We start from the raw sequence: 15,023 nt of genomic DNA, 5'->3' as shown, positions 1-15,023 counted from the left end.
GGAAACACCTACAGTTAACATCCTTGTAGCCTGTGCTTATTTATGATTGCCTTTTTACGATAAATTTCCAGGCATAGAATTCCTGAGAGAAAGGAGATGTCAGGTTGTTAATGGCTTCCGAGGAGATGTCTTTAAACACAAGTCATAAATCTGTCCAGGAAGAGAAAATAAATTGACATGGAAAACACACAGGATCTTAGCCGTGTCCCAGGGGAACAGGCTGGAGCTACCAGCCACGTGTCCAGATCATCCCCGCTGTGGGGCAAGAGTGATTGTTATTAAGCTGGTGATGGTGGTCTCATGGCTGTATGCACTGATCTCGACCCTCCTAATTCTGCCTTCCTAGATCTCCATCCTTTGTCAGGGCAGAGCCAGATGGCCGTGTCCCAGGTGAGTTCCTAATTTACCCCCTACTTTGTTTCCAGTGAATTTGAGGCAGCAATTAGGAAATTATATTGCAGCCTTGAAAAATCTATTAGTCCACTTAGCTCTGGCTGTTTTCTGTTCAACCTGTCATCCACCTCAGATTCTCCAATCCTTCCCCTCCTCACCAAAAAATAAGAGAAAAGAAAAAGGAACAAGATAGAAAGGAAAAGACTTTTAAAATCTACTTCTTACTCTTGGGACTGCTCTTCTTCTTTTTTTTCTTTTCCTTCTCAGAGAAGATTGTTTAAATACATAGACTCATCTTGCTTTTTCTATTTCTTCACTTTCAGTTCACTTTTTGCTTTTTCATTATGTTTGAAATAATGAAAGTAAATCCATGTCTCATGTTCCAATATGCATAAAAACAGTATCCAAAAGATCCCTACTTCTTCTCTCCCCAGTACCACATCTTCCTCGCAGATGCCCACTGTTAACAATTTGGTGATAAGGTGCTGTAGATGCATTTACATTAATTTAACTAAAAATAGACATATATGTAACATGTGTTTTTGCACAAGTGCCATCACACTCCCATACCCATCTTGCTTTTCCCACCTGATTATATTCTGGGTTTTGTTCCTCATCAGTACATAAAGATTATTTCAGTTCCTATTTCATGGTATAGAAGTATCATTTAACTATTTCTCTACGAATGGACACTTAGATTTTTAATTTTCTTTTTCTATTATATACAGTGCCTCATGAACAACTTTCTATGTATCTCTTGGCCCATTAGTACAGGTATTTATGGAGAATACACCTGGAAGTAGGATTTTTGAATCAAAGGTGTTCACACTTTACATCTGCTCTTCCAAATCCTGGACTAATTGCTGCTTTCACAAAATTTTAAAGAGCAGATAATTTCTGTGTTCAACTTTTCCAGGCTGTTAAAAGGTGAAAAGGAATCCAGTACATGTTATGATGCCAGTTAACTTAAATTCAAGGAAGATACTACAAGAAAGCAAAAAGTGAAAGACCACTTTCACTTAAGAATATGGATGCCAAAATTCTAAAAACATGTTCTGAATAGAGCATTAATAAATTGAATTGAGTATTTTAAAAAGTACTCTGTGCATATGGCAAAAAATTCAAACAAAACTTTGTTCATCAAAAGGTGAAAAATTTCCCTCTCACCCTGTCTTTGTGTCTCCTTCATTTTTTCATGCATTCTTCCGAAAATCATGTGTGCCTATTTATCTATCTTGATATAAGAATCCCTTTTTCTTTTTATTTTCTTCTTTTCGCATATTACAGCACATTCTAGTCCTTTTCATGATCATTCCATTTCACTGCTCAACCCCAGGATTTCTCACCTGTGCCCTCTTGACGTTTGGGCAAGATAATGCTGTGTTGTGGAGGGCTGCCATGTGCATTGGAGGATATTTAGCAACATCGATGGCCTCTACCCTCTAGATGCCAGTGCCCCCCCCCCACTGCCCACCTTGTTTTGACAGTGGGCTAAGGAGGAGTGTGCTGTTGCAGGAAATGTTGACCTTCAGGGATGTGTTTGTGGACTTCACCCTGGAGGAGTGGCAGCAGCTGGACGCCACTCAGAAGAACCTCTGCAGGGATGTCATGCTGGAGAACTACAGCCACCTTGTCTCCGTGGGTGAGGGACCCTTCACAGGGTGACTGGAACGCACCCCCCGGGGCTCCCTCTCTGTCGGCTGCTGCAGCTCAGGGGCGTCTGGGCCCTGAATGAATCGGGCCTTAGGCTCACGGTCAAGAATTCATAATGGCGTTTGCACCCTGTCTGTGCTGTCACCTTCTCTGTGGATGGTCTGCACTGAGGGCCCACTAGCTGGGCTCACGGGGCAGTCACTGAGGCCAGACCATCTCTGCCCTGCAAGGATGGGCCTCGGTTCCGGAATGCCTCATGTGTCAATTAGAAAGTCCTCTGTCATTTCCCCTTAACAGGATTCCTCGTGGCCCAACCAGGTAGGATCTCCAGGTTGGGACAAGGAGAAGAGGAGGCCAGGATGGCAGCTGGAGAAAGCGCAACACGGAGGTGTCCAGGTGAGCCCGTGCCGGGCCAGTTGGGCCAGGGCAAGGGGACCTGGTGGGTCAGGGAGAGCTTGGCCTCGGGGGCGCACCCAGGAGTTCTTCTCAGAAACCCCAGACTTGGGGACACAATTCGGGTCTGATGGAACGAGCTGCTGTGATATCCACACGATGCCCCACCTGCTGCCCCTCTGCAGCCCCTTGTTCTTGGGGTTCAGACAGAGGCAGCCACTGCTGTTCTGTAGATCCCGTCTCCACCTTCCAGCATCTGGGTGGCTAGGGAGACGTGCCCAGCCTTGTCTCCTTCCTCCTCCCTCTCCTTTCTGGAAGCTGTTGGGACTTTCCCCATCTCTTGGGCATTTGTGTGTTCATCAGAAGACAAGCAGATGGAGGGGTGATGTTTCCTCTTTACTTGGCATACTGTGGGCCCTCGAAGTCTGAAACGCAGAGTCTTTAACCTCAGGGAAATTATCCTACCTGGTTTACTGGAGTTGGGATGGACAAAAAAAAAAGCTTTGCTAGTGGCCTTCAGCTCTACCAAGCCAAGTACCACCATGCCCTTTTCTGCCCTCACTTTGTGGTTAAACAGTGTCCACTTCACACAGGTTTCTGTTTTCTTATTTCTCTGAGGCTCTTCCAAATCTGACTTGATTCCGCCTGTTGTTAGATTCCTCCTCTTGTCAATACTTCCCTCCCACTCAATTATTTTGTCTTTTGTGTTATCTCTATTTATTAAAAAAATAAATAAACTTGAGAGCATATTACTCCCACGATGGCATGCTTCAGTGAGCAGTGTCTCAGTTCTGGACAGAGCTGCTTCTTTCCTTTTCTGTTGTTTCTTTGTTTTTTTTCTCAGGGCCCCTTATCCAGAAAGTCTTCAGACATTGGTCTTCCTCCTTTTCTCTCCCACTCACAGTGGCCACTCAGTGGCCCCTCCCGAAGAAGTCTGTCTGGAGCACTGTAACTATTCACTGTGGTTCGTGGACCAGCAGCCTGGGCATGGCCCGGCCTCAGAGTAGAAGTGCAGACTCTTGGAAGCCACCTCAGATTGACTGAATCTGAATCTGCTTTTCAACAGCTGTTTAGAGTTTAGTTTCACAGCTGCAGCTATAGTCAGACGCGGGCCCAGCTGATCCCAGGTGACTCCCCAGCTGTCTTTCCCAGAGCCCACTCCTGCCTGGCAGATGCACGCTGTCGCTCAGAGCCTCCACAGTTTTGCTGGCGTGTTTACCCACCTCCCTGTACCTTCTCCCAGGGACTTTTTGGGCTACAATTCCCTCTTTATTGCTCCGTCAATCCCGTATCTGCTGCCCTGTAGAGATTCATCAGGGTTTCTTGTCTGGTAATGGCATGCCTTATCATGCTTCCAGTGTTTACAGGAAGGAGGAAGCAAACTCAGAGGCACCTTCCACCCTTTGAGTCACATTTCACTTATATTACAAGCTGTATTATATTAAAAGTGTCACATGCACATGTTCAGTCTAAGTCTGCAGAACATTATGGAGTACAAGGTAATCTCGGTGCATTCCCAGTCACACCTCCAAGCACAGCTTGTTTTCAAGGTTTTTGTTTTTAATTCCTCTCATGTGCATCTCCATAGGTCCAGCGTATACCTACACACCTGCATTTCTGGAGCTCTCTGTTTTCTCTCCCCTCTATGAAAAAATAAGGACTTACCTCAGTTACACAGCCTTCTGCTCCCCTGTTCTTCTCAATGTTTATTAAATTTTTATTTTTTGTTTCTTTGTTAGCTACATTTGTAACTTTAAATAACATAGCTAAACTTCTAGGTTTGCATTCCATTTGGTAACTTTTTTAAAACCTAGCCAAGTGCCTGTGGCTTTTTTCTCTGCCTGGAACACAAACCCCTAGAGGCGAGAGCCTGCATCTTATTCTCATTCATCCAGGTGGGGGGCTGGTAGAAGCACTGGATAAGTATTGCTTTCATTATTTTGGACCGGAGCAGAGGAAGGAGGTTTGTTATTCTTCCACAGCCCAGTGGTGAAGAGCTTGGGCTTTGGAGCTCACAGCCTGGATTCAGATTCTGGCTTCTTCACTCACAAGCTGTCACTTTGCACACGTGGCTTAGCCTTTCTCTGCCTGTTTGTAGAATGGGGCTAATGCTAGAATTTACAGGATTGTCGGAATTTAATGAGTTGATGAATGTAAAGCACCAAAAAGGGTGCTTGGAATAAGGGAAGTTCTCAATATATATTATCACTCTTTTTATTATTGTTATTAGCCATACGGAATATTTTTTTAAACGTAGTGGTCGTCAACTGGAGGTGTATCACATAGTGATCTGTGGAACCCTTGGGATACTCATGAGTAGGCCCCACCCTCTAGAAATTGTTTCAGAAATCTGGGGTAGGCCTAGTTATGCACGTTGTGAGTAACACCCCAGATAGTTGTGAAGCCCATGTCTAGTTCAGATTCATTGCTTTAAATGTCCGCTGCGAAGGGTTCAAAGGACTGGGAGACTTAGCAAGGCCATCACCTAGGAGCACAGGTCAGGTGGGATGGAAAACAGGAGCGCAACAGCTTGGTTCTCTTCCCCCATTCCTCCATTCTTTAAGCTACTTCAGGGCCTGTATTCTCCTCTGGCCCCTGGATGAAATCTCTGACAGGTCTCATAAATTCTCTGCTCATTCTGAGATAATAAAAATCTTCTATCAAGATCCAAGTATCAAGAGTAGCCTCACTGTCATATTTATTATTTTAAGTTTGTTGAGCTTTTCACAGAAAGAACTTTTACCTTTGTTAATTTTCTCTATTGTGTGTTTTCCGTTTTCCTTTTACTTTTATTTCTACTTCTACTTCTTTGAGCTTACTTTGCTGTTCTTTATCAGCTCCTTTTTCCCCCAACATTTTATTATGAAAATTTTCAGACAAAACAAGCAAAAGAATTATGGTTTGAACATCCATATAATACCACCTAGATTCTACAATGAATGTTTTGCTATATTTTCTTTATCTCCTATTTGTGTACTAATTCCTCTGTTGTTCCATCAATCTCCCTTATTTTTTGTGTGGGATGCATTTCAAAGTAAGTTGTGGAGATCAGTACACTTCACACCTAAATATTCCCACAGGCATATCATTAACTAGAATTAAATATTTGTTAGTATTTTTTCTATCCTTAATACTTAACAGGTAGTTTAATAAAAGGAAATGCATAAATAGCACAATATGATAGCGGGTTGTATATGGTAATGTTTTAACGTAATTTCCATATGCATTTTCCATGTATTGTCATGATATATTTATTCTGATGTAACTGCATTCTTTTCTTTAAAATGAGGTTTATTGAGGTATAATTTATATACCATGAAGTTCACCTCTCAAGTGTACAGTTCTATAGGTTTAACAAATATATAGTCATTTAAACACCACCACAATCAAGATATTGGACATTTTCATTCCCCCTAAAACACTCCCTTGTTCCCCTTTACAATTAAACTTCTCCCCTACTCCCACACCTGATCTTGTTTCTTCTTCTAGTTTTGTTTTTTCTAGAATGTCATATAAATGAATCTTAGAGTATGCAGCCTTATGTATCTTGCTTCTTTCATTTACCTTAATGTTTTTTAGGTTCATCCATGTTGTGACGTGTATCAGCAGTTTGTTCCTATTTGTAGCTGAATGATACTCCATTTGCTTATCCATAGACCAGGGTATGCACTTTTGAATTTTTTCCAACTTTTGGTTATTATGAAAGAAGCTGGTATGAACATTCATGTTCAGGTCTTTGTGTAGACATATATTTTCTTATTTCTTAGGTAAATATCTAGAGTGGGATTGCTTGGTCATGTGGTAAGTGTATGTTCAACTTCACAAGACGCTACCAAACTGTTTTCCAGTGTAACTGTACCATTTTGGATGCCCAGCAGCAGCATATGAGAGTTCCGGTGTTTTGCTACTTTGCTGGCACTTGGTATTATTAATATTGTTAGTCTTTCTTTCTAGTAGCTGTATAAGAGTATCTCATTGTGATATTAATTTGCATTTCTCCAGTAACTGATGTTCAGCATCTTTTCATGTGTTTATTTGCCATCTATACATCTTTGGTGAACTGTTTCTTGTAATTTGTTGCCATTTTTGTTATTATTAAGTTGTGAGAGTTCTTTATATATTCCGGATGCAAGCCCTCTATCAGCTATGTGTTTTCCAAGTTTTTACCCCCATGCTGTGGCTTGATTTTATCTTAACAGTGTCTTTCCATAAAAAGATATTTTTAATTTTGATAAAGTCCAGTTTATCAAGTTTTTCTTTTATGGTTCATGCTTTTTGTGCCCTATATAATAATTCTATAACCCAAGGTAACAAAGATTTTCTCATATGTTTTATTTCAGAGGATTTATAATTTTAGCTCTTATATTTAGGCCTATGGCCAATAATGAGATGGATATTTTTACCTGGTATGAGGCAAGGGTCATTGTTTTTCTTCTTTATTTGGCATATGCATATTTAATTGTTCAAGCAGCATTTTTGGAAAGACTGTCTCTTCTCCACTGATTTACCTGGGCACCCTTGTCAAAAACAGTTGAGCACATAAGCGTTGGTCTACCTGCCAATACCGCAGTGTCTTAATTACTGTAGCCTACATTAAGTGTTCACATCAGGTACTGTGAGTCTTCCAACTTTGTTCTTCCTTTTCATAATGTTTTGGTCCTTGATATTTTCATATAAATTTTAGAGTCAGCTTGCCAATTTCTGCACAAAAGCCTACAGGAATTTTGTTTGGGATTACTTTGAATCTGTGGGTCATTGAAATACTAACAATATTGAGTGTTCCGATTCACAAACATAGTGTATCTCTCAATTTATTTAGGTCTATAAAAATTCATCTCAGTAATATTTGGTAGTTTTGAATGCATAGGTCTTGCATAGGGAATGCAACTGCAATTTAAATATTTCATTTTAAACCTATCTATTTGCTTTTTGTCAATATCTCCTTTTTTTTTTTTTTTACTTTAGTGGTTGCTCTGGGCATTAAGATATACATACTTAACCCTTTCACCACCTGTAGTTATATTTTAACTTTTCAAGTCATATGTAGAAGGTTTACAGTAATATAGGTCTCTTACCTTCCCTCCTTTATGTTATAGGTTTTCATATTTTAAACTGCTCAGACGATGTTATAATGTTTGCTTTCAACTGTCATACATACCTTAAAGAATTCAAAAGGAGAAAAATAGTCTCTATATTTACCAGATATTTTACCATTTCTGTTGATCTTTATTTATTCCTGAAGTTCCACGTTTCCTTCTGATATGATTTCCCTTCACCCTGAAGAAGATCCTGTATCATTTCTCTTAGAACAGGTCTGCTGGTGACAAGATCTCTTACTTTTTGTTCTCCTGAGAATTTTAAAATTTTGTCTTCGTTCTTGAAGAATATTTTTGCATCAGTGTAGAATTCTGGGTTGACATTTCTTTTCCTTTAGTATTTTTAAGGTGTTCCATTATCTTCTGGCCTCCATTGTTTCTGATGAGAACCTCACAGTCATTTGAATCATTGTTTCCTCATATGCAGTGTGCTTTTTTTTTTCCTGGCTATATTCAAGATGTTTTCTTTAACTTTGCATTCCAGATATTTGATTGTCATATTTCTGGGTGTTTCTTTGAGTTTATGTTGTTTCTGGTATGCTGAGCTTCTTGAATCTGTCAATTTACGTCTTTCTCCAAATTTTGGAAGTTTTTTGGCCATTATTTCTTCAGACCTTTTTTTCTGCACTAGTCTCTTTTCCTTTGAGGACTCCAATAACATGAATGTTGGACCTTTTGATATTGTCCTAGGAATACCTGTTGCTGTATTTCTTTCTTTTATTTTTCCCATTTTTTTTTTGTCTCTACTCCTCACCTTGGCAGGTTGGATCATTTCTGTCAGTTTAACTCCAAGTTCATTGACTCTTGCCCCTGTCGTCTCTGTTCTGCTCAGTTCATCCCATGTGTTGTTTTTGTTTGTTTGTTTTTAATTTCAGATATTGTCTTTTTTAGTTCTAAAGTTTCCATTTCTTTTTTTTTTTTTTACAGTTTCTGTATCTCTGTTGAGAACTTCTGTTTATCCATTCATTTCAAGTGTGTTTGCCTCATAGAGCTTAGTTTCAACAGCTGTTTAAATGTCTTTGGTATTTCCAGCATCTGGCATCTGTTATCTTTTCCCTTGAGAATTGGTCACATTTTGCTAGTTGTTTGTTATGTTGAATGATTTTGGATTCTATCTTAGATAGGGGTGATAGTTTTGTTCCTTTTAATCTTTGTTTATCATGTAATAAACCTAGTTAGATTCAAACCACTAGTTTTGTCTTGCCTTCTGTGGGTGTTGATTCCGGTTGGTTCGGTGTTCAAAGCCTTTGCTGTGCTTGTTTGCATCTGTGTTGTGTATGCACCATTTGGGGGTTAATTTGAGACTTTAGTCTTGTGTGGTGGTTTAAGTCTTTGTGCAGATTTCAGAGCCTTTGCTCTCCTGTTTTACGGTTGTCTCCATGCATTTCTCACTCAGGTGTTAGACTTGAGCTGTGGTTGAAATCTTAGTTTTGTTCAGTTCTTAAAGCTTTGGTGTGAGGCTTTGCTTTCCCTTGTACACACAGCTCTTGGATGAGCTCAGGACTTCTGGAGTCTTGTATGCCATTGGGACAAAGTCTTGTGAAAAAAGAGCAGGGACAAAAAAGAAACTCACTGGTGTATGGGCTGCTTCTCCACTTTTTGACTCACCTTCAGAGTCTACCTGCTTTTTTTTTTTTTAACTTGTCAGAGTCCTAAGTAGCTGCTTTATATATTTTGTCCAGAGTTTTTAGCTGCAATAATCAGCAGGAGACAGGGGCTGTAGTAGACATACTCCACTGTGGCTAGAAATGGAAACCTTGATTTCATTCGTTCTTGCTTTTATCTTTATTATTTCTGTTTTTCTGCTAGTTTGAATTTAATTTTCTCTTTTCCTAGTTTCATAAGGTAGAAGCTTAGATCACTGATTTGATAGCTTCCCTTCCTAATATAAGCATTGTGAATGCTATGACTGCCTCTAAGTACTGATTTAGCTGTTTTAGCCTCTGTATTTGTGGTATAACTGACATACAAAAAACTGCATATATTTAAAGTGCATAATTGGATAAGTTTTGACATGCACACACCCAAGAATCCATCACCACAATCAAGATAGTGAAGTCATAGAGTGAGCTAGGAAGTATTCCATCCCCTCTTTAGTTCTTTGGAAGAATTTGTATGGAATTGGTGTTATTTCTTCCTTAAAAGTTTGATAGAATTCCCCAGTGAACTCATCTGGGCCTGGAGTTTTCTTTGTGGGAAAGCATTAAACTACAAGGTCAATTTCTTTAATAGATATTGGGTTATTCAGATTATTTCTTCATGAACAAAAACTTTGGTAACTTGTCTTTCAAGGAGTTTGTCCATTTCACCTAAGTTGTCAAATTTATTGGCATAAATTTGTTTACAATATTTCCTTATTATCCTTTTAATTTCTGAGGGTGTGTGGTAGTCTCATTTTAGTTAAAAAAAAAGTCTAATCACATGTAGAAGTGAAAACTATGAACTTCATTTAAAGGGAAATCTCTCCCCCAGCTAATGCCTGCTTCAGTGCTTCAGGCTGGAGTTTTTAGTAGCAAAGGAAGCATGCTCAGCTTTTTCTTTCTTTACTCCCCCTCACTCCCCTACGCAACAACTAGGCCATCTCTGGCTCCTTGGGTGAAGCAAGTGAGGAAGGAAGGACATACAAAGGACAAAAACAGTTTGCCCTAACTGATAAAGATGTCATCTGATATCGATGCCCTCAGCATGTGGCAGATTTCCAAAGACTGATTCTTCCTGTCCCTGGCATGTTTATGGTTTCCTTGGAGACGTCCCAGCTAGGAACCTTGACTGCAGTTTCCTCAATATAGACAGTGCCTCTTTTCCAACAAGTTATTTAATATATCTCCTCCCCACCCTCACCCTGCAGCACCATTGTATACTTCCAATCTCTTTTTGCTGAGGTCACCTTGATATTAGCAGAAAGCTCTCTCTCCAAAGTAACCCAATCCTGTTCCTATCCAGAGGGTCCACATCTGGCTTGTGGAGTATGTGTGTGTGGTGGGATCTGCACCTTGATCTCTTCACCCCCCATGCAACCTCTTTTCTGTGGTCACAGACTGCCTAACCCTGCCTGTCACCTGTAGAGGTTTTCTAGGTGCAAATCAGGTGCCAAGTCCCCTGCATCCCCAAAACTCTACTGGGCGTATATCAAGCAAGTTGTCTCCTTGAAGATTTTCTTACTAGATTAGGGCTGAGGCTAATGTACTCCTCCCGCCCCTATTGTTAGAGAAAACGCCACAGCTTTCCAACAGCTCTCTCTGAAGAAAGTTTCTTCCTCAGCTTCTTCAACCTTAATACTCATAGTTTTAAGGTGTCTGTTACTGCTGAGGGACATTAAGTGGTTTTGGCCTACTCATTTTAAGTCCTGCAAAGGCCTCTGGACTGGGGAAGCGCTTGGTAGTATTTTATTACCAGCCTTTGAAACAAAAAGAGTGGGGTTTTAAAAATGTTTTTATTTTCTTGTGATGAGAACATTTAAAAAATTGTTTATAAAACAATTTCATAATAGATTTTTTAATTGAGGTATAGTTGATTTACGATGTTGTGATTCAGAGATACATATATACATACATATACGCATCCTCTTTTATATTCTTTTCCATTATGGTTTATCACAGGATATTGAATGTAGTTCCCTGTGCTATACAGTAGGACCTTGTTGTTTATCCATTCTATATATAATGGTTTGCATCCGCTAACCCCAAACTCCCACTCCATCCCTCCCTCACCCCGCTTCCCCCTTGGCAACCACAGGTCTGTCCTCTGTGTCTGTGAGTCTGCTTCTGTTTCGTAGATAGGTTCATTTGTGTCATATTTGAGATTCCACATATACGTGGTACCATATGGTATTTGTCTTTCTCTTTCTGAACCTACTTCACTTAGTATGATAATCTCTGGGTCCATCCATGTTGCTGCAAATGGCATTATTTCATTCTTTTTATGGCTGAGTAATATTCCATTGTATGTATGTACAATATACATACTTCTTTATCCATGTGATGGGAACTTTTGAGATTCACTCTCTTAGCAACTTTCAAGTATGCAGTACAGTATTATTAACTATAGTCACCATGATGTTACATGGGTTTTAATAAATATCATGTTAAACCAATTCCCTAAGAGCATGGATTGCAGCTGGGTTGGCAGATGTAGCTTCTCAAATATCTGAAACTTCAGCTTTTGAACAGGAAGTGTCAATGTAAAAATGCAAAGCTCTGTAACCTTATGCAGCCATACTGATGATACAGACAATATATGACTCAGACCAGTGCTGCCCAATAGAACATTCTGCAGTGATGGCACGGTTCTTTCTCTCTAGAATTGTAGTATGGGCACACTCTTTACATTTTGGTAATCTGTTAAGTATGAGTTGGTATCTTATTATAATTTTTGTTTCCCTGATTATGAGTAAAAGTATTTGTCATTTCATATTTGGTGTTGACTGTTTGGATTTCCTCTTCTGTGACTTAACCTGTGCATACCCTATATTTGTGTTTTTGTTGGGGTGTTTGTCTTTTTTGATTTATATAGATTCTTTTTTTTTAACATCTTTATTGGAGTATAATTGCTTTACAATCGTGTGTTAGTTTCTGCTTTATAACAAAGTGAATCAGTTAAACATAACACATGTTCTTATATCTCTTCCCTCCTGCATCTCCCTCCCTCCCACCCTCCCTATCCCACGCCTCTAGGTGGTCACAAACCACCTAGCTGATCTCCCTGTGCTACGCGGCTGTTTCCCACCACCTATCCACTTCACGCTTGGTAGTGTATATATGTCCATGCCACTCTCTCACCTCGTCATAGCCTACCCCTCCCCCTCCCCATATCCTCAAATCCATGCTCTAGTAGGTCTGTGTCTTCATTCCCGTCTTACCCCTAGGTTCTTCATGACCTTTTTTATTCTTTCTTTCTTAGATTCCATATATATGTGTTAGCATACGTTATTTGTTTTGCTCTTTCTGCCTTCACTCTGTATGACAGACTGTAGGTGCATCCACCTCACTACAAATAACTCAATTTCATTTCTTTTTATGGCTGTGTAATATTCCATTGTATATATGTGCCACATCTTCTTTATCCATTCATCTGTTGATGGACACTTAGGTTGCTTCCATGTCCTGGCTATTGTAAATAGAGCTGCAATGAACATTTTGGTATATGACTCTTTTTGAATTATGGTTTTCTCAGGGTATATGCCCAGTAGTGGGATTGCTGGGTCATATGGTAGTTCTATTCGTAGTTTTTTAAGAAACCTCCATACTGTTCTCCATAGTGGCTGTATCAATTTCCATTCCCACCAACAGTGCAAGAGGGTTCCCTTTTCTCCACACCCTCTCCAGCATTTATTGTTTCTAGATTTTTTGATGATGGCCATTCTGACCGGTGTGAGATGATATCTCATTGTAGTTTTGATTTACATTTCTCTAATGATTAATGATGTTGAGCATTCTTTCATTTGTTTGTTGGCAGTCTATATATCTTCTTTGGAGAAATGTCTATTTAGGTCTTCTGCCCATTTTTGGATTGGGTTGTTTGTTCTTTTGTTATTGAGCTGCATGAGCTGCTTGCAAATTTTGGAGAGTAATCCTTTGTCAGTTGCTTCGTTTGCAAATATTTTCTCTCATTCTGAGGGTTGTCTTTTGGTCTTAGTTATGGTTTCCTTTGCTGTGCAAAAGCTTTGAAGTTTGATTAGGTCCCATTTGTTTATTTTTGTTTTTATTTCCATTTCTCTAGGAGGTGGGTCAAAAAGGATCTTGCTGTGATTTATGTCATAGAGTGTTCATGTGTAGTCAGTATCTTTTCTTTATCTTGGTTATTGCTGGTGTCTTTTTAATAGAAGTTTTCATTGTAATTAGATTGATCAACTTTTTACTTTGTGCTTTTTGTATAATTTTATGTAACTTTTTTCTGACTGAGCTCATAAAGATGTTGTCATATAATTTTCTTCTAAAAGTTTCAAATTTTGCTTTTTATTTTCTTAAAATCTGCCTGGAATTTATTTTTATATAACTCGTGAGGAAGGAAACTATTACATCACCTTATTTCCCCACGTGGACATACACTTGTATCATGCTGCATACTGAACCCTTTCAACAGTGGGTTGTGATGCCCCTTCAGCTACAGGTCAAGGTCCATATCCATGTGGGTCTTTTCCCAGGCTATGTTGTTCCATTGGTCTGTTTGTCCCTTTTCCATTTGCATGTTTTTATAACTTTATTCTAATGAGTTAAAGTATGTAAAGCACTTACAAGTGCCTGATACTGAGTGAATGCTATATAAATGTCAACTGTTACACACACCATTCTTACTGTTACTGATGTTGTAAATAGTTGGTAGGATGATTCTCCTTATCTCTTTGGACTCTTTGGTCTTCAAATAGGAATCATAGGATTCGTTTGTGAAGTTCCATGGAAAACTAGTAGGGATTTCAATTGCAATTGCACTGTGTTTGGAGATGAGTTGGAAGTACGTTGGGGTTTGGTATCTTTACTCTATTGAATTTTACCATCAGTGAACTCTTATTCAGCCTGTGTTTTCTGCCATTTAGTAATGGTTTGAACTTGTCTTCAGGAAGTGCTTGCACATGTTTTATTAAATCTGTTCCTAGATACCTCTTAGGTATGATTGCAATTGTGTTTGGGATCTTTTTTCCTATTATGGTTCCTAATTAGTTAATACTAATGTATGACAATGCAGTGATATTTATATATTCAACTTGTGTACAGAAACCTCTCTGAATGCTTTTATTAATACTAATAGTTTTTAGATTCTCTTGGGTCTTCTGTGTAAACAATTATCTTCATAAAAACAATTTTGTATTTTCCTGTCCAATTATACATTTTCTTTTTCTTCTCCCATTCTACTAGTCAGGGCCTGTATTACAGTGTTTTAGATACAGTGATAGCGAATTCCTTGTTTGTTTCTGATTCTAATGGAAATAATGATGAAGACAATGCTAGAAATGTAATGATAGTCAATGTGTGAGCACTTGCTGTGTGCCACAAATGCAGCATTCTGTGTGCTTTGTACACATTACAGAGTTTAATCCTCCAAATGACCCTGTAAAGGAGACTAGTTGTTATCCTTATTTTATAGATGAGAAACTGAGGCACAGAGAGAAAATGTAACTTCTAAAACTTTCACCATTAAGTATATTTGCTGTGGTTTTTTGAAAGATACCTTTCATCAAAAGCTCCTTTTATATCCCTAGTTGACTAAGACTTTTTTTTTAACATCTTTATTGGAGTATAATTGCTTTACAATGGTGTGTTAGTTTCTGCTTTATAACAAAGTGAATCAGTTATACATATACATATGTTCCCATATCTCTTCCCTCTTGCATCTCCCTCCCTCCCACCCTCCCTATCCCACCCCTCTAGGTGGTCACAAACCACCTAGCTGATCTCCCTGTGCTATGTGGCTGCTTCCCACTAGCTATCTATTTTACATTTGGTAGACAATGGAATATTACTCAGCCATAAAAAGAAATGAAATTGAGTTATT

The 15,023-nt window shown here is 39.1% G+C and overlaps 1 protein-coding gene across 3 annotated transcripts in view; it reads left to right on the top strand.

Annotated features, from left to right (window-relative positions):
- ZNF674 (zinc finger protein 674) overlaps positions 1 to 15,023 on the top strand; it is a 42,733-nt gene that overhangs the window by 6,859 nt on the left and 20,851 nt on the right. For 2 of the 3 annotated variants that reach the window (XM_029239954.1, XM_029239953.1), the window contains exons 3-5: positions 347 to 390; positions 1,909 to 2,035; positions 2,344 to 2,442. In XM_029239954.1, coding sequence (XP_029095787.1) covers positions 347 to 390; positions 1,909 to 2,035; positions 2,344 to 2,442 — 270 coding nt within the window. Of the gene's footprint in view, positions 1 to 24; positions 391 to 1,908; positions 2,036 to 2,343; positions 2,443 to 15,023 lie in introns of those variants that run through there. The other variant, XM_029239952.1, reaches the window with a different exon arrangement.

Source organism: Monodon monoceros, unplaced genomic scaffold (assembly GCF_005190385.1).
Source record: "Monodon monoceros isolate NGI ecotype Baffin Bay Population unplaced genomic scaffold, NGI_Narwhal_1 Super_Scaffold_22, whole genome shotgun sequence".
Taxonomy (NCBI): domain Eukaryota; kingdom Metazoa; phylum Chordata; class Mammalia; order Artiodactyla; family Monodontidae; genus Monodon; species Monodon monoceros.
This window is presented reverse-complemented; position numbering and strand designations above follow the sequence as displayed.